The sequence below is a fragment of the Dermacentor andersoni genome, chromosome 2 (genome assembly GCF_023375885.2).
Source record: "Dermacentor andersoni chromosome 2, qqDerAnde1_hic_scaffold, whole genome shotgun sequence".
In the NCBI taxonomy this organism is placed as follows: domain Eukaryota; kingdom Metazoa; phylum Arthropoda; class Arachnida; order Ixodida; family Ixodidae; genus Dermacentor; species Dermacentor andersoni.
The window spans coordinates 110,666,615-110,690,946 of NC_092815.1; the positions used below are offsets into that span (position 1 = coordinate 110,666,615).

Sequence of the window (24,332 nt, forward strand, 5' to 3'; positions counted from 1 at the left end):
AGAGAGATTGCTCATTAAATACCTAGTGTAAAAAGCGCGACCACTAGCGGTACCGCAAAACACATGCAAAACAGCTTTACGCGGAAAAAAAACCGTAATTGCGATTGTTGCGGCATCTGGCGTTTTTCGTTTACGATGCACGTATTCTTTTGCCGTACCTAGTACGACAAAAGGATGAATGGCTTTCAAAATGACAAGTCGCCGCACTGTTCGGGGCTGTTGGAAGACATCCACAACATGTCCCTCATAACTTATTGTGCAGTATCGGGACATTAAATCACACAATTATCTTTCTTTTTTTTTACCACAATGTAACGTCAGGGTCTCGGAGGCTATGTAAAACTATATCCGTATTCAGAAATTTGCCGCAGTTGGACAGCGCTTAATAAAAATGTAGTGCTTAGATATCACTTTCTGGCCTGTTTTACTATCGTGAGCAAACTGAGGTGCTAATGCAGGATTGTTTGAGGACAAGCTAAGCCCCAAAAGTGCAAAGATATTTAGAATAGTTCCACTCTTTAGAAACACACACTCCCGCCCATGCTACGGCCGGAACGGTGACGGCGTAGACAAACACGATGCGAACGAGCGAAGGCTAAAAAACTTAACCAACGTTACGAGGCTAGTTTGGGAAACTGGGTTTGCTGTTGTCCGTCCCTCTTAAAAAAATTTACACCGGCCTATCTAGGGTCAGCAGGTATGCGAACTCGTTCGAGCCCGATTGTCCGGATTGCGGAGATCCCTTCTGCACTTTAGAACACATGCTCTGGCGGTGTCCCCATAGAGAAGGAAATTTGGTGTCCCTCGTTACGGGACCACGATCATCTCACCACGGAGGAAGAGTGGGAGGAGGCGCTCAAGAGCTCCAACCTCGCCACTGAGCTACAAGCCGTCTAGAGGGCCCGCGGCGGTCAGGCACGGCCTGCCCGTCCCGACGTGGGAACGGCCCGCGGCGGCTCCTCCGTCGTAAGGGGGTTTCGGAGTCGCTCCTCAGGACCTTAATAAAGTTCACTGCCCGCCTGCATATACCCTTTGGGCCGTATCTTAATTGTCCCACATTGCAACTTTAATCGACATCTGTCTTGCTCGCATTTCCTAGATAAAGTCCCTAGACAAAGCTCATAAAGGGACTTTAGGTACCTCCAAGTCACGAACGACATGCGCGTAATTACGTAACATTCTCGAGAGGAAAGTAGCGAGCGCAGCGTTTTCATGAAAGGAAACGCAAGCAAGGTAGATGACGATTAGCGTTGTGGGACAAATATACACCCCCAAGTGTGCAACTGCTAAGTGTTGTACTCCGTCCACAATTGATAGCGCAACGCAGGCGTAATGCGGAGGTTGTGAGTTCGGCTGTCACCGGCGGCTACACGTTATCTTTCCGTCCACTTTCATTTCCATTTCTTTATTATTAAGGTGCTGAAACGAGTGGTATATATTTCTTCATCTCCGTCGTATGGGCACTTCTTCACAGCTCCCTTAATACGGTCCAAATTATTACAGCATCATCCAGCCAACCTACGCAGCTCAGACCTCGGAATCCAAACGTGGGCAGTCCAGCAAGCCCGTGAGGCGGCGTTGAGGCAGGGCCAGGCACACTCTTAGGCAAAGTTACACCCTTTGGCTTGCCCCTTCTGCCACACAACGATAATCGTTATCTGCCTTGATGCGTTTCCTTTCTTTAACGCTGCGAGCCAGGGACTTTCCAGTAACGAACGGCACGCGCGTTATCAGAAGCGGTACTCCAAAGGGTGTAAACTGTTCTATGCTGATAACGCGCGTGCCGTTCGTTACTGGAAAGTACCGGGCTCGCAGCGTTAAAGAAAGGAAACGCATGAAGGCGGATAACGATTATCGTTGTGTGGCAGAAGGGGCAAGCCAAAGGGTGTATAACTTTGCCTAATTAAGAGTGCAGGGCCTTGACGTTCCCCCACAGAACACCTATACAAACTGAGCAGACCTGAGCCCAGAGGTCGCGTTAAACCTTGCCGGACGTACAAGAAAGTTGTATCCATCCAGCCATAGAATTTCTCACTACACATAGTGAGAAACTCTATGCATCCAGCGAACCACGAGGATGTTTATCCAGTGGCCCGCACCGCCCGCACATACAACAGCGCAGTGACGCAAAAGACACAAGAAACGAAACCGAAACAAAGCCTTTGCGGAAATAAAATAAGTGATGCGATGGGTGCGCCATAGAACGTGATGGTTTCGCCAGTTTCGCTCTCATAAACTCCTTTGTACTTCCCTACTGAATCAGCTGGGAAGAGGCGTCAGGGCCTCAGGAGTGGTTCGACCGACTCTTTTTTTTGCTGTTGCCGCTGCGCTCGCTGGGTTATATTTGTTTCTGAATTCGTTGTGCGCCTGCAGAGCTCGTGCGTCATACCGTCAATACCACTGCGGTTGCTGCATCACTTGTGAGTGACTGTGAGCGAACTTGACACGAGCACAGAGTCGTCGACGTGGGACGAGAGGCACCACGATGGGAAAACTAATGCAAACAGCAGGCTGTATTAACCTCATGAAGTTTTTGCTCATGACGTTCAATATAATATTTGGCGTAAGTAAAGCCCGGATCACTTTGTTTACCATCATTGTCTGTAACCTCTTTGCTTTGAAGAAACTATGTGCATGGAACTGCGGATTTGCTGTGCTGCTCTGTCGCGCTGTTATTCGTTGGGCCAGGTGCCCAGCGGATTTCGGTGCGCCTTTTGCAGCGCCATATGCTCGATCAGGAAATGCCGAAGTGTAGTGGGCTTCGGCGTCTTCGGGACTAGTGCTCCCATTCTCATGGCGAACCATGTTATTTGTCTCATTGGAGCCTCATTCTGACGTGCCGCATATCAGACTTCCATATTGCGGGACGGAAAAAGAATTTCGCGTCTGCACAGCTACAGGTTTCACTTCCGCGCGCTACCAGAGGGGGAAACCAAACCGTTCAATCATGGAATACAAGTAACATTGGAGCGTTCTCCATCGATCTATTAAGGGTCACAAACCTTTCGTATTTAACAAACAAACCAAAGTATTTCGGGAATTGCGTTTGGTAGACGTAGTGCCAAAAGCTTCGGTTCATTTTCGTGACCAAGATAAAACGTGAAGATAATCCAGCAACGAGGTTACCTAAATATGCCGTGTGTGGCAGCCCTCAGACGTTGCAACCAGGACAGAATTGAAACGTCCGCGCTTTGCGGAAGTTTGCCTGCAGAGTTGCCTGTGGCAGATATCACAATTCTAGTCCGTGAGCTGGTCTATTCGCAGAGGCGAACATTACTTGCAAAAAAAAAAAATGAAATGCATAATCGACCAATTTACAAAAAATAACTAAGTGTTAACTAATTACTAGATATGGCACATGTTGCAATTCACAAATTCTAGCCAGGGAGCTCCTAAAGCGGATCCACTTGGAACTTCTCTGGATGACACAGTTTTCAGGTATTAATTCCTGAACATTGCGGAGAAATGCATTGGCGTTCCAGTTAACTTTGTGCCTCTATGCATAAACTATGTTTTGTTAAGAAAGTAAGTGGAACAAAAGCGCATTTCTACCGCAAGTTTGACAGCGCATATCTCGTAAATGGTGTCATCCACACAGTTCTTTTCAATAGCCTTGCAGTCTCACCGGCTAGAATTTGTTAAGTGGAATGTGTGCCATAAGGTAACTAGTTAAAAACTGAATCAGTGAATTTTTTTTAATGTTTCGATTACGCATTTCAATTCTTTGTGCAAGTAATATCCACCTCTTTGAGTAGGCAAGCTCATGGACTAAAATTGTGCTACCTGTGACAGGCAACTTTTAAAAATTTTTGAAAGTGTTTGCTGAAACACTCTGTAGAATGAAACATAAGTCAGACCTACATTTTATTTTTTGTAGTGATTTTGGAGAGCACTGGCTGTGGTTATTAATAACTCTACATCTGCCTTGGTACTTTTGCCAACCTAGCACACCGCTGCAACTAGCATGCATGAGATGTTAATTTCTTTAAACAAGTAATACCGGCTGCATGTCATTGTCAGCCATATTGCAAAGTGGCAAGTGTATATTGCACTTAGTCCAGTGTACTGTTTAAAGTCACTTAACATGCTGCTTGAAATACCCGCTTAAGTGCCCACATTCCAGTAAAAGAAAAGGGGGGGGGGGGTCTTTACATTCACCAGTGTTCGGCTTCATTTCTTCCTGCAAAGAACGCTTTGTTTGCTTTGCTTTTTTAGCTTGAAGAGAAACCCCCTTAAAATTTCACTAGAGACTAGAGAAAGCTCCCATGGATGCTGCAGCAGTACTGCGCATAGGTACGCATGAAGTGTGCGCAGGTACAGATTGTGAGTCCCTTGTGTGAATGTGTGAGCCAATGCTTGCGTTTTCCACTGACAGGTGACGGGCCTGGTGCTGCTCATCCTCGGTGTATGGATGAACGTGTCACTGTACCATGTGCTGAAACTCTCGACCGACTACAACCGGCACATGCCATTGCTCTTCATTGCCACTGGCCTGCTTGTGCTCCTGGTGGCAGTGCTTGCCTGTGTGGCCACAGCCAAGGGCCAGTCTGTTCTCCTGTACATTGTGAGTGCACAGAACACTGGTGGGCATTAAATGGTCTTTTGATTTCTCATTACTGACCATTAGAGTGACTAGAATGTCTGTAGGTTAATGTGGTACAGCTTATTAAATGCTGTAGGTGTCAACATCAGTAGCAGTTCTAATAGCGCCATATTGCGATGCTTTCTTCAACCATGGCACAGGATAAAGGTTTGAGCGAGAAGAATAAAGGAATCCAAAGGGCTTGATTATTTAATGCGAATAGCGTTCTTACCCTACTTCAGCCACTTTGGGTTTATCTATCTAGCCTCTTTATGTCGCTCTTGAGTGAAAAAAAAAAAATTCTTTAACATTTCTTCAGTACTGGGCAGAACTGAACCTGCATCACACAGGTTCCTCAAGCACAGCAGCTGCACTCTTTGATGCTGCACCACAAATGACCGCAGGCAGTGAGGGATTCTCAGCGTTCGCATATACCGGCACTCTACACATCTCAGAGGCCACACTGTAGGAGGGTGACATCATGCAGACTTTGCTGGTTTGCTGCTATATGGTGCTGCGTACAGCAAAACAGGATATATTTCACATGGATGTTTAGAGGTGTTTGGAATACGTGCATTACCTTCTTTATGTGTCACTTAGTTGTGTTATTCTTCAATATGAAATTACACTGTTGCTTTCGTAAGCACTTTACATAATTGTATTCATTGGGAAATAAATGGTCAGCTATGGTTGTAACCACTTGGTTCACTTGACTCGTTCTAGATTCGTCATGGTTGCTTAGTGGCTTTGGAGTTGCGCTGCTAAGCACGAGATCGCGGGATCAAATCCTGACCAAGGCGGCCGCATATTGATGGGGGCGAAATGCAGGAACAGCCATGTACTTAGATTTAGGTGCACTTTAAAGAAACCCAGGTGGTCAAAATTAATCCGAAGTCCCCCACTACGGTGTACCTCATAATCAGATTGTGGTTTTCGCATGTAAAACCCCATAACTTTAAAGGGCTAATTCTAGTCGCACTGCTTCCTCTCACTTTTGTTGGCAAATCTTTGAGCAGGTGACATAACAGTATTGGCACTTGGTGGGGTTGTGCTGAAACAGTTGCAAAATATCAGGTGTGAGCACCTTGAAAGGAGTCCGTTCCTTTGGAAGAGAAGCCAAGGCTGATATAATGTTGTAGCTGATGCGAAAGCACGCACTGAAATATTTTCTATGTAGCCATGTATGGAACATTTTAGGAACTGGCCTCAGCTTATAAATATTTTGACTATTCCATACTTGGAAGAGAATGTGTCAGGAAACAACTAAAATCGAAGAATGAAACACTTGTTGCCCGCACTGCTGCTCAGTCGATTAAGTTTCTTTGTTATAGGTGCTGCAGCTGTCCCTGCTGATCATATGCGTGCCTCATCGGGCACAAGAATTAAAACTACATACTTTAAAGTGAATAGCTTTCTTTGGTTGTTGCAGCCTTTGGTATATGGTGGTGGTTGAACTTTCACCACTTGTACGAGGGAACGGATGCAAAGGGCATGTGGTCTGATGCAACCAAGTTGTGGGGCATCATTATCGCTGAATGCCACCTATTAACTCTTAGAGACGTACATGGAGTTGCACAAGAGTTTTGTGTCATCTGAAGGCTTAGGTGTCTGTGGCAGAGCGCTTGGGAAAGACATACCTCCTCTTGTCCTACCGCGCCTTTCCCCCTGGAAGCTGCAGGACGACTTACACTCCAGCGTTTGCACTAAAGATGAACTGGTTAATAGATGCGTTGCTTAAGCAATTACGCAATGAAACAACAAACACTGCATAAATATTTTCACTGCAATAAATACTATATGTCTTCTAGTGTGTCATTCATTTAATAAAACGATTAGCTCTCTAGAAGCGTTTCGGCAATTCGCTTATGTTGGCAATCATTGTCAATGGTTTCTGCACAATTCCATTTTATTAAGCTATTTGCCACCTTTGGTGATAATTCACATTCATGAAGTAAGACCTCAGTAAAAAGATTTTGTGACACATGAATAACTTTTATGGCGTGCTATTGGGGCTGTATTCTGGATTGATAATTTTGTAAGCCAGTGGGCAGAATGTTTGTCACTGCAGTGAGGCGTCATGCAAAAGTGAAATTATCTACAAAAGTGATCAATTATGAATATGGCCTTTGTCTAGCAGTTGCCTGTGTGAGTTTGAGACAACCTACGTTGGTAGTGTCTGTGTTCATGCAGTTTCCTTGTTTATATATATTAAGGATGAACATTGAAAATCTGTCATTGGATTGTACACTTCAGATAATTATTTCTCTCTTGTTCTCATCTTGTTCTCTTTTTTTGTTTTGTTTTAACACAGCAACAAAGCTTTTACCATAAATTTTATAATAGTCATGCTAAGTAGTTCTGGAGTGATTAGCATATGCCTATGATTTAAAACTGTTTAGTATGGAACGGGTGAACGATGCTGAGCGAGTTCTGGTTGTTTCAGTTTGGCTCTCTGCTGGTGCTGGTCTTTGTGGCGGAGCTGACGGCTGGCATAGTGGGATACATGTACATCCGGCAGGTGCGCGAGGGCATCGGCCGTGGCATGAATTCCTCCCTAGCACACTACAGCGGCAATGGTGGCATGGCTGATGAGACAGTGGACTTTGTCCAAGACAAGGCAAGTGCCAGTGTTGTCAGAGTAGAAGCTTGTATTGATGTTTCATAAATTAACCATCTACAGGCTGTTCATTGTGCGATGTGCGCATAGGCCACCTGTTGTTGACATTATGGTTGCACACAATGTGTATTTATTGTAGTGCAACTTTGACAAAACCGTGAACTGCGCAAGTTCTAACATTTAAGAACTGCGCCTAAGGCACATCTCAGGCCGGGAGTGGAAGTGTTTCTCATTAGGAATAAGAGGAAAACGAAGTATGGGACGAGCAATTGCTGGTGGTGAGCAAGTAACTTCTGCTTGTTCTAAGTTAACGCCAGGAAGATGTGCTGTGTCTCTTGTCTGAAGACCTTGTCCGTCCCACGAAACAGAGCCTGCTTTTTTAATAGATAGGCCTTCGCCTTTGCATATCTGTCAGTGAGAAGAAACAGCTTCAGCACTGCCAAAAGAATGAGTGGAGTGTGTGGATATAATACTGAACTGAGCCAGTTTGTAGTCTACTTACTCTTGGGTAAAACAGTAGCACTCAAGGTGAAGTGGAAGCAAAGCAAAGAAAACACAGTGCTGATGGCCAACCACTCTTTTTGCAGCAGCAGTAAGCAAGTCATAAGTGAAATAGCTTTTGACATCGTGAAATCAAACAGGCTTCCTCGACATATTGTTACCTTGTTATAAGAAAATTGCATTTGTTATGTCCTGATACTTGTTATAATCATATATTCATTACACATTGACACCATTGAGAAACATTCTACATTTACATTGTATTCAATCATTCATTATATCTGTGTTGAGCACATCGAGGTTCGATATACCATATTTTCCGGTTGATAAGTCGCAGCTTTGTGTAAGTCGCACCAGTGTATAAGACGCACCTGTTCATTCGGTAAAAGATTTAAAAACTCGTTGAGGGTCAGGTCATGAGCAGGTGTGACGAAAATACATGCTTGCAGCGGCTGCTGCCTCTGCATGCATCCCGCGGTAGGCAGTGCTGACAAGCTTGAAAGCGCCTTCCAAAGTCTACGCAATAGCTTTAAGAAGCACTGTACTCCGATAGCATGAACAGTGCTATTGATAGCTTACGTGACGGTGTTTACCTAGTCAAAACCATCGAAGTGGTCCTCCTCCGAGTTGCTTACAAACAATGCGGCAACTTCAGGTTGGAGTTCCACTGACACATCACTGTCGTCTTCCGATTTGCTGTTGGAGCACACTGGAGGCTTCGTGTCAGTCATTTTCTCGCCAACTTCTAATTCCCTCCCTGCTGCTAGGTTTCCATGCTCCACTGCAAATTCAACTGCACTGCACTTAGATTGAACTTCGTGTCGTCACTTCGTCGACTTTTCTTTGCATGCGGCGCCATGGTTAGCAAGACTGCGATGACACACGCGAAGTGCACAGCAACAACGGCAACAAGTGCAATGAAGTGTAGTTGCTGTGCATGGCAGAAGGGGATGCGCAGTGGAGTGTCATTTGATGAACACTCAATACAAAGGGTGTGGCCATATCGTTCAATTCGATTTTGACTGTATATAATTCGCACCGTTCTACAAGACGCACAGACAAAAAATTCATAAAGAAAATGCGACTTACAAACCAGAAAATATGGTTCTTGATAGTTGAAAGGGGTACTTCATTGCAACAGCAGCAAAGCAAACGTGCTGGCATATGAGCGTTGCCTTCCTTCTCTTACTTCATTTGTGCTGCTTTTCTCATCTTCAGTGGTGTGTAGGTTTTTTGCTAACCATGGGCCTGCATGAGCATGATACTTTAAGCATGAAATCTATTTGCAGCTGACATGCTGTGGCCTGAATAATCCGGACGACTGGGCCGAGACTGATTTCTACAAGAAAAACAACCATTACCCCAAGAGCTGCTGTTCCAGCCGTGCCATCTGCAACGCAGAAGATCCCACTCTGCATCTAGAGGTAGCCATGTGCATCCCTGCAATCTGCTCCCCCCAGTTAGCTTTGCCACAGACTCGACCATAGTTGTGATGTGACAGATAGATGCTTGGTGGTGGCAGTCTTGTGATCCATGTTGTTGAGTTTGTACATAGTGAACAGCTAAGCCACAGTGCATAGTACTGTTTTCATCGCAATGCTTCTTTACCTCTGCACCTTTTCAACCCCACTTTGTGCTTCGCCACCAAAATTAAGAGTACAGTTGACTTCCTTTGACCCTGACGGTATTGACGAAGTTGGTCTAAATTATCTGGCAGGTAAAAGTAAACAAGAGGCAGGAAAAATGCTAGAACACATGTGTTACTGATTCATTAGCAGTATTTGCCCCAATTTTAATATGTCTGCAAATCGAATGTGCACCCACTTTTTTATGGGTTTGAAGCATAAGACTAACCTAGACATGACATGACATTAGAGCTTCTAAACGTAGAAATTGGAACACGCACCCGACATTTCAGGAGAAAAAACATAGCATGCCTCCAACTCTAGCAATGAGAGAAAGACGAAATCAGCTAACTTTACCCTCACAGAAGGGAAGTTTATTTACCTAATGTTCATTGCCTTCACTCTCTGGTATCACTGTGTCACTGTCTATCAACCCTTTCAGTTTTATGTTTGTTTCTTGGGTATTTTAAACGAACACAACAGTGTACTTTTGATTGCGAAGAAATGAAAAAAAAAAAAAATAAGAACTGACAAGGATAATGGTAAATGTTACCCACCGTAATCCCGGCCACGGCGGCCGCATTTCAATCGGGGCGAAATGTGAAAACACCCGTGTACTTAGATTTAGGTGCACGTTAAAGAACCCCGGGTGGTCGAAATTTCCAGAGTCCTCCACTACGGCGTGCCTCATAATCAGAAAGTGGTTTTGGCACGTAAAACCCCATAATAAATTTTTTTTTAATGGTAAATGTTCTCTTGGTGTGATCCTCACATTCCTATCTGACAAAAAGAAGGTCAAAAGGAACTTGGCATGACCGAAATGTGGAAACGTACTGGTACATCAATTGTGCTGAAAGGGCTAATAACCACAGCATGTTGTTCTTCCTATGGTCTGTAGCGCGTTTGACAGTCTGTATTTATTAAACGACTCCACAACAATTGCAAATGGGATTGTCATGCATGCCTAGACTAACCACTTCGCTAGTTTGTCCTACAATTCTCTGCAATTCATATATACAATTCTTGTGAATGCCAAGAACATATGACTCAACTTGTTGCCACTAGTTTAGCATGTAAAATAAGTTATCGCTTGAATCTGCTTCAGTAACCAGGGCCGCTATTTTGTGGCAATGCCTTATTCTATGCTATTCTTATCATCCACCACACACGGCCGCCTGATTGCGTTGATAATGTGGGCAGACAGTTGCTCTGACCAGTTGCCAAGTGCGAAAAGCCTGAAAAAGCATAGAATCTGAAAAGGCATCGCTACAAAATACCGGCCCAGACTGAAAGCGGCACGTCGTCGTCATGCTATGCGAGAAAAATTGTTCTGTCGCCATCCATGGTTGCCATCCTGTGATGTTAATAGTGATGATGCTGACTAAGCTGGCTCTCACAATTGAACGCTGGGACTGCGGTTTGTTCTGACCAAGCAATTTTGGGACTAATTTTGTTTAAAAAGAAAGAGTGCTTTAAAATTGGGTAAGCATTGTAATAATTCATCGTGAGCAACTGCTTCTGCTTTAAAATGTTTGTAAGGCAGACCAGAAATAGGTGTTATTAACGAGAGATGTATGCTTGATGCATTTACTGTACCTTAATAAGCACTGCCACTATGGGAGTCATGACTGCAATCACCATTGGGGTCGGGTGTGTGCATGACGACCTGCCAAGTTGGAATTATCCAGTGAAGGCTAATTTAATGATTAAAATAACAAAAGTTTGGCGCCGGCCAGGGCCTTCAGTTGGGATCAAAATTACCAAAAAATCAAATTAATTTGAGTCGAATTAATAGAAGTCTGTCTATGCACTATGCAACTAGTTTTGCCTGAAGGATAGTAGGGGTAGTGTACTACACACAGCTTTCATTTACAAGCCACATACAAATCCACTTGTTTGCTGAGTTCTCTGTTCTTGATAATGCTATGAATAGGAGGGAAGAGTCATAATAGCCTGCAAGTTGTGCACATACGGTACTTGTATTGTGGTGAGTGAACATAAAGTGCTCTGGCACTGACAAAATGGATAAGAAAGTAAACGATGCATGCCTACTGCAGTGGAGAAAAACTTGTATCATGTGTCTCTCTTGTATAGGTAATAACGGCTAAGGAGCCAGAACTTTCCTTCCTAAGTGCTACTTCCCACGGTGCCATAGCAAAGTGGCACACAATTCATTGGTCAGTTGCAGGAACTTGAGATGTGCACCTGCAGGTAGGACTTTTGAAAAGGTTCCAGATTTGTGTCAGTTGCTCTACGTAAGTGCAGGGCCACTTCAGGAACACCGAGTTGTCACATTTAGCATGCTAGGAGGAAATACTATAGTATATTTGCACATGTTAACCCCTCTGCTGTAAGATGTCACCAACTTGTTTTGAAAGCTCTTCCTGCTTGCCCCGTTGCACACAGGGGTCTTTAGCACACCAGATTCATATGCTACGTTTTAGTTCCCACTGCTGTCTGGAGACAAGTGGAAATCACTTTTCATGCTAGTGAGATCACTTTGTAATAGTTGTAATTGTAAATCCAGCACCATTGCTCATAGTATATGTAAAATGTTGTTGTGACCAACCATCTCATCTTTAGCTCAATATGCTTTGGTCAGAACGTTGTTGGCAAAAAAAAAAAGAATAAAGAAAGAAGTGAGACAGCTGATATGCAATTGTTGTGGCGCATGTGATGCAGCAATTGTTCCACCACCATGTTGTCATTAAGCTAAACATTTTTTAGGTTTTCGCAGCACATTTTTAATCGTTTAGCTGCGGCTTTGTAGACAAAGAACTATAAATAAGTTGGAAAAGTATAGCGCTGAACCCAATTAATTTCAAGTATTAAAATATGGCTGGTCCATATTTGCAGTTCAAGCTTGTTTGGCCTGTGTTTTCTTGCAAAAGCAAGCTGCATGCACTGTGTGTGTGTCTCGCTTATTGATTGGTGTCTATTGGAGACGTGCCACCAGTGGCGAGCAGATTGAGGTGAAACTTGTGTGTGGACTGTGTTGTTTCTGCAGGGCTGCTACGTGAAGGTTATTCGTTTCTTGGACACAAACCTGAGTGCCGTCGCAGGTGGTGCTGTCGGCTTTGCATTCTTTCAGGTGAGGGTACAAATAGAAAGCTTTCAACACCATCTTCTGTCCTCTTTGATTTTGCCAGCACTTGAAAACTAATATGAAATCAAATTATATCGAGTCTTTATCCACATAACAGAAATGCTTGGAGGCACACATGTAAAGCCGTTAGAAAGGCTTGACTATGGAGTCTATACTCCCTACAAACACATACTATTCTTTGGTGCATAAAAATTAAGCTGTATGGGCATAGAAAAGCATAAAGGCAGCTTACAAAAGAGGTGGTGCCTTAGGCTGGCAGAGTACATACCAGTTTGCGTATGGCTGGAAAGAATTGTCATCCACCAGCAGTAGCACAACACTACAAAGGAAGAAAGAAAGAGAGCTTGGTAGATGAAGAAAAACTTGTCCTGGTCCGGTGAATGAACTTGGGATTTCCGGCGTGATCGCTTTGCCATCCGAGCTAACCAGGAGGCTAGCAGATCACAAAGACGTGTTAGCTTGTTGTTGACCGCATTTTAAAGAAGTACCATATAGACTCATGTAAGGGTTCCACTTCTTTTTGCAGTTTCGACAAGATACGGTCCTTACACGGGACTGGGCCATTTGGTTTAAAGGGCCCCTGAAATGGTTAAGACAATTTTTGCAGACGCGTAGGGTACAGCTAAAGTTAATCATTCGCAGCACAATTTGTGTGAAGCGTCTCATATTAAGAGAGCTACGGATGATTACAAGTTACCCTCCTCCATAGCCATGCATTTTCTCCTCAACTCGTTCGCCGAGTGATTGGTGCTAAGCTCCGCCTTCATTGGCTCTGCGTCACGATGGCACGTCGTGTCGTCTACTTCCGGTTCTCTAGGAGCGCGCGCGCGAAGCCTCTCCAACCTCTCCGGCAGCTGCTTGGCAGTCGACCCTACGCGAGAGCTATTGAAGCAGCATGCCTTGCGCATTCTGTCGCAGTGCCGAATGTGTCTGGTGTTCCAGTAACCACAGGCGGGCTGGGCCTTTCGGCGGATGGGTGGAGGCATAAACTCAAGCTGATAATGCAACTTTAGCGTAGACGTACACGAGTGGCCTGATCGGTCTGCACGGTCCATCCTCCTGTTCGCGTGGAGCTTAACCAGTCAAACAAAGAGCTAATATTGCTCTAACCAAGTGTAAAACATTTTAAACATTTACAAAAACAGCATGTTAATAATTATGCTCCTGCGAAAAATTTACACCAGCAGCAAAGAAGAATACACTTCGTTACTGCTACTGTGTTTGGTTGAGCTCTGTGCCACCAGGTGGCTGCACCGTGCACATCATTCACGTTTGCGCTTCTGCTCATCCCGTGAAACGGCAAGGTCACGTGGCCAGGCCTTGTCCCCTCGTTTGCGTTTACCCGAATACCAGACTCGCGAAACGCTATTGTGGTAGTAATCCTCCGGTCTAAAGGGACAGCTGCAAACACACAAATTCTGGCGCCGATCGGATAGTGACAGTCAGATGCGCTGCAACCACTCCACTTGTCTGCTGCCTTGCAAAGGGACAAAATGTCGCAGCTTGACATATTGCCAGTCGCTACGCTTGCAGGCCACAGCACAACAAAGGCGATTCATGGTGCTCACGGAAAGACAGACCGACACTGACTGCGGAGCTCTCATCAAGACGGAGCATGTTGTAACACAAGCAGACGACGCTTGCTGTGTGCCGGAAGTGCTTAAGTGTAGTGTGAAATTGTTCTTGTGCATTCTCTTTTTGTTACTTTCTTTTTATAGAAATAAATTAACTAGCATTCTAACTATTACGAACATCGTTTGTTCACCATAAAGGTGGAAAAATTATCGATGACGCGCCCTGGGCAGCCAATCGGATAGGTGGCCCTACTGACATCAATTGGGTGGTTTACGTCATATGGGTAGAGGCGGCTGAAAATTACGCTGAGCAGTGTGCTGCAATTGGCAGCGATGTACATTTTGAAAATCTTATAATAAATTACACACTTTACACGTAGCACTTAGATGCATCAATTAATGATCAGAAGGAGCTACTCTTAACGACTCAGTACGTTTGTACAAAATCTTGCACTTGCACGCTTTCTCACAGAATGCAGTCTTCAATTTGTTCATTGTGACGAGCTCCTTTATCTGCTTCAACCACTGACATATGCACTTGTCGTCGATGCCAAAGTTGTGGCTGGCTGCTCGCTTGCCATGTTCCTTGGCGCATGCAACAACCTTGCAGTTCCATGCACCATCAAACGCTTCCTCCATTGCGAGCTCCCAGCGGCTGACAGATGAACCAAATGAGCTGGCTGGAGTTGGCCACATGGAGCAGACACAGGTGCATGCAGTGCAAGGATGAAATTATTTGCCGGTCTTTTTGAGATCGCAGATATATATATTTTTCATTTATTTAAATCAAAATTAACAATTGCGTATTACTGAGAGTGCTCTCATCATCATGAAATCAGCCAATAGTGCTGGTGGGCCAGCTACTTTCGATGACACTGCATGGCAACACTGTGGAAGCGCGAGAGCAACCGATTTTTCACTGTGTTTGACAGTATATACCATTTTTGCACGATTCTAATGCACACTTTTTAAAAATAAAAGGTGCATTCAAATTTGCATGCGCATTACAATCTTAACCAATTCTACTCAAGATCAAAAATGAAACTGATTCTTACTAAAAAAGAAAAAGCTCAATGCCAGGTAGCTAGCCACACTTTCATCGAACGTGTGGCTAGAAAGTGACTTTCGGAGACATCGCAAGGTGGGTACATTGTGCATGGAATGCCCTACCGCAGATGATCATTGCGAGAGTCTCCACAAGTAAGGCCTTGCTAATGCATTAAATGGAACTGAAAATGACTTTCTCGGCAGACAGCGAAAAGGAGGTGTCGTCGGACTCTGATAGCCACTAGCCGCTAAGATTCAGCTGTGTGCCTTTGTATTCTCCGTAATATCGCTCCAACACGGTACGCGTCAACTCGTGTTTCGTTACTTGATGTTTGAAGTAGATTCAGCAACAAGTTCATTGCTTTTTTAATATTTGGGCAGTAATATAACTGCGTGTTACAATCAGTGGCATGGTAGAATCATGCAAATACGGTATATAGTAAATTCTATCCTGTGTGCATTGCAGTAATATTTCACTTGCATGTTCACAGCAGCACGTACGATAGCTCGGCAACATTTTTTCACTGCGTTTTAAAGGTGTTTCAGGGGCCCTTTAAGATCTTTGCGCTGTTGATTGCCGATAGCTTTGTGGGCTGCATATTGTGCTGTGGAAACGTCGCATTTGCACTTAGATTGCTGTCCCATTGCTAAGATCATGATTAAATTAGGATGCTTAACTGTGAATTTGCCACTTCCCTTGAGGTTACCTGCAGCGTAAAGAAAAATTAGTGGCGAAATTTGAACAGTGAGAAAATACGTATATTTTTTTTCTTGCTGTTTCCAGCTTGTTGGAGTGCTGTTGTCCTTCTGTCTGGCCTCAAATATCAACAAGGCCAAGTACGAGCGTGTCTAAGTGCCTTATCAGGTATGAGGCCTTTTGATGGGCACTTATAATGTGTTGCATGTGTCACGTGGCTCCTAGAGCAGCCTTTGCGAGCAAAAACCCTCTCATAGTATACATGTCTTTCTTTCTAGTTCAAAGAGATTTCTTTAAAATTGCAAGAAACATATAGTTCAACATGTCCTGTTCAGGTGGATTACCTGAGGAGGTAAACAATAGTGGCACAACAAATCGCAAGGTCTAGTTAGGGAATTAAAAATATTCACAAAGTTACTTTTCGATGATTCACTTTAGTGTGCATGTTACAATCACAAAATTTATGTCAGATGATTTGAAGAGCTAGTGAGAGCTCTCGAAAGGTGCGGCAAATAGTATTTTATTGCATTTTTTCTTGTGCATGTATGATAACGATGTATGCTCCTACCAGGAAAAGAGTGCTGAAGTTACGTTCTGAAAATCACGGCGATGGCGACTGACCACGCTGGCGTGCGAAACAGCCAGTCAAATTTGTGCAAAATTCGTCTGGAGTCCACAATTTCTTGCTTAACCTTGACTCATTTGGATGTACCATAAAAACCCGCATATAATACGAGTTTTTTTTCCTATTATTAGCGTCCCAAATTTTCACCTCATAGCATATGTGTATCCGAACAAAAATTTCAGTCAGAAATTTGGGCTAGAAGTTTTGTTTTCGTTATTGCTGCATGACTATGGCTTGACTTCATTATTGCTGCGTGGCTACGGCTGGGCTTCCTTATTGCTGCATGGCTACGGCTTGGTTTCTTTATTGTTGAGTGTGCACCTTGGCAGTACACGTGCAAACCACGCTTCAAGAAGTGGATCTTTTTTATTCCGCATTGAAGAACCAAGATGTCCGGACCATGAAAACAGTACTCGGCTGCTTTCAAGAGAAAGGTTATTTTAGCTGCACAGGACATCGGCAACAGTGCAGCCGGGAGGCAGTTTGGCATCAACGAAGCAAGCATTCATGGAGTGCGTCAACAGAAGGAAGCCCTTTTCACGTGCAGCGGAATGCGAAGAAGCTTTCGCGGCCTGAAGAGTGGGACATTCCCGGAAATCGAACTTGCTCTGACGGAGTTCATATGCCAACAGCGAGCCGCGCATCTAGCTGTGAGCTTGGAGCTTATGCAGGCAAAATCTAAGGAGCTTGCAAGAGAAAAAGGGCTACCGAGCTCCGCCTTCAAGGCGAGCAAACACTGGATTTATCGCTACATGTGCCGTGCTAGATTTTCCTTACGCTGCCGAACTTCGATTTCGCAAAAGCTGCCCGAATCATTCGAAGAGCTGCTTGTGGCTTTCCAGCGCCACGTTATCTCGCTGCGCAAGTCCAAGAACTTCCAGCTAGTGCAAATCGGCAGTGCTGACTAAACGACAGTTTATCTGGACACGCCATTATCGGGACATCCCCTCACCGTGCACGAAAAGGGCTCTAAACAAGTTTATGTCCGGTCCACTGGCAATGAGAAAACGCAAGTTACCGTCATGTTATTGTGCACGGCAAATGGATGCAAGCTCCCGCCCTATGTCATCTGCAAGCGCAAGACAGTGCCTAAAGGTGAGGAGCTGCCAAAAAATGTGGTCGTGAGATGCCATGAGAAAGGCTGGATGAACGAGAATCTTGTGCTCGACTGGATAAAGTCCGTCTGGTGTAAGCAGCTCGGTGCACTGTTGTCGTTCCCGTCCATCTTCGTGCTGGATGCATTTCGTTGCCATTTGGCCGACTCAGTAAAGAGGCTGTTGCGCGAATCCGGCACTGAACTTGTCGTTATCCCAGGTGGGACTTCTCAGCTGCAGCCTTTAGATTTTTGCATGAACAAGCCGTTCAAGAGCGCAGTGAAGCGGTGTTACGCAGATTGGATGCGCTCAGGTGAGCCTGCAGTGATGCCGACTGGGCGGCTGAAGCGGGCTTTGCCAGCCACACTATGCAAGAGGATTGTGGACGCACGGGCCAGCATAACAGAGTACCTTGTGCGTCACGCATTGAAGAAGTGTGGCATCTCGAACGCACTCGATGGGACAGAGGATAAGTACCTCTGGGAAGATATGTTCGACAAGGAACTATCCGAAGAGAGCGCAGCTGAGGAAGACAGCGATTGAAGTGCAAAGTGCAATTTAAATAAATGTTTTCCTCGAGTTTTCCGAACTCATATTATACGCGGATAAAACTTTTTTTTCCATTTCGCGTCCCAAAAATTTCACCTTGTACTACGGTATATGTGGGTTCGTATTATACATGGGATTTTATGGTATTTTTCACTTACTTCTCATGCAGATGTTGTTTTGATTTCTTGCTGCACGAAACTAGGATGGTCAGAGATATAGAAGAGAAAAGAAAACTGAAATGATGAATGCAGATGAGAAATAACAAAAACGTTGTTGTGCCGGAAATTTGACTGAATTTGTATTCGTCAAGCAGGGATTTGATGCTAGTTGCAGCAGAGATGCACTCCGCGCATGTTATTTGTAACATTTCCTTTAACCTGATGCTCTGCGTTTCTTATGTGCGCAGGTAGGGGCACGCCGTCTGGTGCAATGTCACAACAGTGGATCCACAGTGTTTCTTGCACTGGCACCACGCACGGCGTGGCCAGCACTGTTTCACTAGGCACAACTTCGCATCTCCCCGCAGAATCTTGAAACTGTTCCAGACGAATGGTGGGCCCATGCAGCTTTCCAGGCACACACAGAGCACCGGCCAGCGTGTGGACGACTGCACAACACTCTTCAGTCACACTGTACGCGGTCACGTCTGAGTGCTCATTCACACCGGCTACTGAGGGAAGGTCGCGTGACTGACTTCAATTAGCGACCAAAGAGCGACTCACGGCGACCGATGTTTATACCGGCAAACCTAGCCTACTTGTTGCCACACCAAAAGTTTCTCAATATGTGTCGCTCACCCGCTATCACCATGTAAAATAACAATGTCCTGCTTTTGTGCCGCTGATTGGTTTAGTAGGTTTCCAACTGCAGTCACGCAACTGAAAATCTAGCAGCAAGTGACTGACCCAAAACATTTGGTTTTTAACCAAAGCGACCATTTGCGACCGACATGGTCACGCAGCCTCTGCGAGTCGCCGGTGTGAATGAGCCCTGACCCTGCCTGCTTTTGCAGCACTTCAAAGCCGCCTACTTTCTTTTTGTGAAACTACTTGGGCGCCCCTCTTGGCAGCCTTGAAACAGTTGCATGGAAGGAGAAGCTGCCCACTGCATGAGAGGCACGGCTCTGGACTGGCAAGTTCTGCCGTGGCCACGACAGGGCTGCTGTGCTGCCGTCCTGCCCTGTACGTACTTAACATAGTGCAAGTGTTTGCAGAAGCTCTTGAAACATGTGTGCAACGAAAATTGGAGTGTAGGTGCATGCATGGAGTCACGTATTGGTACGTGTAGCTGTGAGCTATATGAAAGAGAACATCGAATTCATAACTTCCCCCCCCCCAAAAAAAATTGACACATTTTTGGGTACTTCTTGTCCCCGAACATTAATCGTCATCTGTCTTGCTTGTGTTTCCTTGAAAACTCTGTGCTCGCTACTTTCCTTTCAAGAATGCCATGTCACGCAATAACATGCAAACCGTTGTTGACCTGAAAGTACCAGATTTGCAGCTTTAAAGAAAGGAAAGGCACGCAAGATGGGTGACAATCATTGTTTAGGGACAAGATAAGACCCAAATGATGCGAACTTTTCTTAGGGTGATTCTTAAACAACAATTACTTGTTTGACATGAATTCAAATATGAAATCTTAGTTTGCAAAGCTTTCCTGTTGAGCATAAAGTTTCATTGAACGCTTCTGTGCAGGTAGGGGCACGTCGTCTCATGCATTAAAGGGCCCCTCACCAGGCCTCGTAGCAAATATTTGTTATATGCTGGAAGTTGTTGCGTGTCCTCTAGGGAGCATTCTGCTGTAAAATTTTTTCAACACAGCTCATTAATAGCCGAGATAGAAATATTTCAGTGTCGCAAACCGATGATTTCAGAAGGTGAGCTTCACCGCAAACATAGACGCTCTCTCCACTTGCCCCATCTAACCTCCACAGGAAAAATTCCTTCCCTGCGTTCTCCCATACCGGACCTCGAGGATCGCGTGATGGATACGTCACGAGCCCCGCCTTCATTTTTTTTTCTCTTCACTTTTTTGTGCCGCGACACACTTCCGCTGACGGCGTCACATGCGAGCTGTCGTGATTGTCTCATTTTGTGCAGCACACGATCTTGCGTGCTGTGCCCTAGGACACCTCACTAGTGACACAAGTCTCTGTTACACGAATACTGAGGCAGACACAAGCGGATCACAGAGCGTGATCCCGCGCTGGAACACGGTAGAAAATAACATAGTTTCGGTGTCTGTGCACCCGACTGCATGACATGGGAACAAGCAGACGAAACGGAAGTACATCCTTCTTACTGCAGTACGATGTAAAACAAAAACATGTAGACATTCAGTTTGTGTTTTATTATTTCTCTAAGCTTTAACTCGTTGATTCTAGCAACATATTAGACAAATAACATATATTGGCTTGAATAATTCTCGAAGTCACGTGTTACCACGAGCGACGTCACAGCGCAAACACGTGTACGTAGGCGCACTAGCATGTGTACGTCATCCTCCGACTTGGAGCATAGCAGCCACGAGGAGAAGTGAAAACGGCGTTCGGTTTCAAATTTCATAGCTTTCCATGGCGCATAGCGACATAATATTTTGCAGACACGATCGTTATCGCGCATTGTATGCTCTGCGCTTGTCAGCTCAAAATGGCCATACCTGGTGAGGGGCCCTTTAAGCCACCATGGCTGCTGAAAAGCAATTTCGGTGTTTTCTTTCATTTTGCTTGAGGGGGACATTGTTCTGCTTGTAAATATCGGTGCAGAATGTGTGGTCACATTCCTGGCCGCATGCTGAGGCCACAAAGATGTTCAACAGTTCTTGTGAATTTCAAATTTCAACATGTTCAATAAGCATGTGAACAGCTTGTTCTCAAGTGATGCTAAATGTAGGAGCCTCAGCTCATGGCTCTTCCACAATTTCCTACCATGGTACTCAGGGCTGTGGCCACCGTTAAAAGGGACTGGCATCTTCTGCTTTCTTGCAGCTGTTTTCAGACCATCTTAAAATTTTGATTGGTGGTGTTTTTACTTACATAATCTTCACACCACAAAAAGTGACTCTTTTTTTACCTTGTATATTTATCGCGGTGGTTGGAGTTGCATTTTTTTTTCTTCTGCAAATACAATATGGAATCTCGAGGAGTCCTAGCAGCACAATATTTCTGCCTCGGAGTTATTAAGCAACCTTATTGGTCTCAACTTGCTGCATTCTGCTTCAATTGCATTTATATGTGCACGCACTGAGTGCTGCACACAAGTCACTCCAGCTGGTCATCATGTTGTGCAATGCGGGGTACGCAGTGTTCAATCTCGTGCCCAGTGGTCTCCTGCACTGCTCACCGTGCCTAGGAGTTGCGCAAGAGTCGTGCTTGTTACATTTCCCGGTGTTCGTGCCTCGATACTTAGTCTGTCTTAATTGTAGCCTGGTAGTGTTGGATTGTGAATCTTTTATTTTTAATTTTTATTTTTTGGTGCATCAATGCCTGTTTTGGTATTGTTTTTCTCTGTACGCATTAAGCACTTCTGCCCTTGGCACTTGTTGGTTTTCACTGAAGAAGGCAAAACAGCTCGTGCTGTAGATACAACTGTCGATTACGTGAAGATACCATAAAACCCTGCATATTATACATCTCGAACATTAATGCAAGAGACAGTACAGTGGTAGTAGAGAAGAAAAAAAAAATCTTGTCTGCACGGGATACACATAGCGCTTGCATCATGAAAACGTTCGTGTCACACTTTCTGTTCTTTTTCATGAAGCTTCTGGTGCCCTCTGTTTCTAATTAAACAAATCATTTGTTCCTACTATTTAGAACATTGTAAAAGGGTTAACAATTGTCTTTATTCTCATATAGCACAAAGGGTAAACGTTACAGGAGAGTAAAAAGAAAGCTGTCTTGATGTGTGGGTTTTTATGGTATTTGGTCATTTGTTAATTGGTCAAAGAAAAGATGGATGGCTGAGGTTTCTACTTTTTGACAGAATTGGGGTCAATGACAAAAATCTGTGGCTGGTTTATTGGTTTGTAAGCATTCTGGAAATCTTTTTCGATTTCAGCTTGGTAACTGTGTATGTCTTGCTTCTATTAAAATAAAATGCTTTAACAGCACATTCTGCTTTGTCTGATTTATATAACGGTCTTTCTCTAAGGATGAGCTGAACATGTGTATACTTTTGTGTAATTGTTGCCCTAAAATTATAATTGTTGCTCTCATGGTGGCAGTCTTTAGGGCAAATATCTAACACTGTGTTTTCATTACTCGTCTCCGAAAAATAATTTGAGATACTATACTGTCAAAGTTCTATATAACAAAGTTGTACTTGCAGCCCAAAACTTCGTTAAATCGCGAATTTCATAAATTCGAGATTTTAAAGCTTGAGCAGTAACAATAATTTTACAAATTGGTGAAATTATTTTTATTGGTGGTGGTGGATATTATCTAGTATAATTGTAAACAAATCCCAAGAACGTTGGGCCATAGTAGTGTGGTTACGAGCGCCAGCACACGCAGTGCCGAGAGCAATGCATCGGCGTGGTTCATGTTGTTGACTACTTGTCTCGGAAAAAAATTTGAGATACTATACAGTCGAACTTCTATATAACAAAGTTGTACTTGCAGTGCAAAACTTCGTTAAATCGCGAATTTCGTTAATTCGAGATCTTATGGTATGGTATGATATGAACTTTATTCAGCTCCTGGAGATCAACCCTTAGGTTGACACAGGTGGCTCCCACATTGGGACAGCAAGGTTTAACCTTACCGCCGTATCGTGGGTCTTCTGGATGGCCTGTACTTGATCTAAAGGAACTCCACTGTTAAGGACTCGTCACCACCAGTCTATTTCGTTGTCACAGTCTGTGAAAGACACAGGACACTGCCAAACCAGAGTAATGATGCCATTACACTTCTCACAATTGATCGGTACCTCTCTTTCTGGATATAGCTTGTTAATAAAGTTTAGACTCTGATAAGTTATTGTCTGTAACAATCTCAGTCGCCGCTTGAGCTCTATTGAGCTTAGCATGTGCCATTGGGAATTCCCTTCTGTTCATGTAGTAATGCTTCATGATTTCATTGTATGCAAATAATTGGTCCCTGTTCTCCTCCTGTATGTTGTTATGGTCCTGGCCGTGTAGTGCACGGATAGTAAGTCCTCGTGCAGTTGCGTTAGCCATCTCATTTAAATTCTTCCGAGATGGATCGACAGACAGCTTGAGGAGGAGGAGGAGGAAAGAACTTTATTGTGTGCCCTGCGAGTTGGTGGGGAGGGCCAAAGGTCCCGCCTAGGTGACGGCCAGGAGTTCGTGGGTCCTGGCGGCATCCTCGGCCCGCTGGACGGCCCATAGTTGATCCTCGAGGGCGGGGCTGAGCAGCGCGGCTTCCCAGCGCGTGTGCAACAAAAATAATTTCGCAAGTTCCCAGAACATTCCTGGTGGATAATATCTATAATTATAAACAAATCCCAAGAAGGTCGGGCCATAGTAGTGTGGTTATGAGCGCCAGCACACGCAGTGCTGAGAGCAATGCATCGGTGCGGTTCGTGGTGTCCGAGATGAGCGTGCTGCCTAGATGGTGATGTAAGGGCGCCATGGCTGACCACGCTAAGTGCCTGCAGCTGTCATCAGATGGCGCCCTCAAAAGAAGTTTGCCTATTTTAAGAAGTTCGAAGTTCATACTATTCCTGCAAGGTGGCAGGAATAGGCTTAAATGGGAGGAAATGGACGAGTAGATGAGGCAAGAGGAGCTCATGGTGTACGGGTTTGTGGAGGCGCATCTTAGGGACATGTAGCGACCACCCTGTAATCCTGACCATTCGTGGGAATATTGAAATAGATCCACAAACCCGTATACCATCAGCTCCTCCTGCCTTAGCTGCTCGTCTATTTCCTCCCACTTCAGCCTATTCCTGCAAGGTGGCAGGAATAGGCTGAAGTTGGTGGGAGTAAACAAGCAGCTAAGGCAGGAGGAGCTGATGGGTTTGTGGAGACACACCTTGGGGACATGGAGCAACCACTCTGTAATCCTGACCATTCATGGGAATATTGCAAAAGAACAGACAGCAGCAGAAAGTGGGGTGGAATTGGGGCATTGATTCATGAAAGTATGGATCGGTACTGTTGCATCTGGGTCGCAAGCCCCAAGGGTAGCGTTGGCCTGGCGGCCTGGGGCACAACTGGAAGCATCCGAAGGTCCTGGCAAAGGATGAGTCGACTGCTAACAGAACAACTTGTTTACTATAGCATCGCAAAAGAGCGGCCGGTCAGGTCGACCGAAGTGGAGAGACGGGAGACCACGTTACTCGACGGAAG

At 44.7% G+C, this 24,332-nt stretch overlaps 1 protein-coding gene across 1 annotated transcript; it reads left to right on the forward strand.

Moving 5' to 3' along the window:
- Positions 1-2,258: 2,258 nt before the first annotated feature.
- On the forward strand, positions 2,259-22,130 carry LOC126541263 (tetraspanin-6-like). The gene is made up of 7 exons (XM_050187968.3): positions 2,259-2,563; positions 4,376-4,564; positions 7,026-7,199; positions 8,990-9,124; positions 12,333-12,416; positions 15,837-15,917; positions 18,424-22,130. Exons 1-6 carry the CDS (start codon positions 2,486-2,488, stop codon positions 15,903-15,905), a joined length of 729 nt encoding a protein of 242 aa, XP_050043925.1. The 5' UTR covers positions 2,259-2,485; the 3' UTR covers positions 15,906-15,917; positions 18,424-22,130.
- Positions 22,131-24,332: the final 2,202 nt, after the last annotated feature.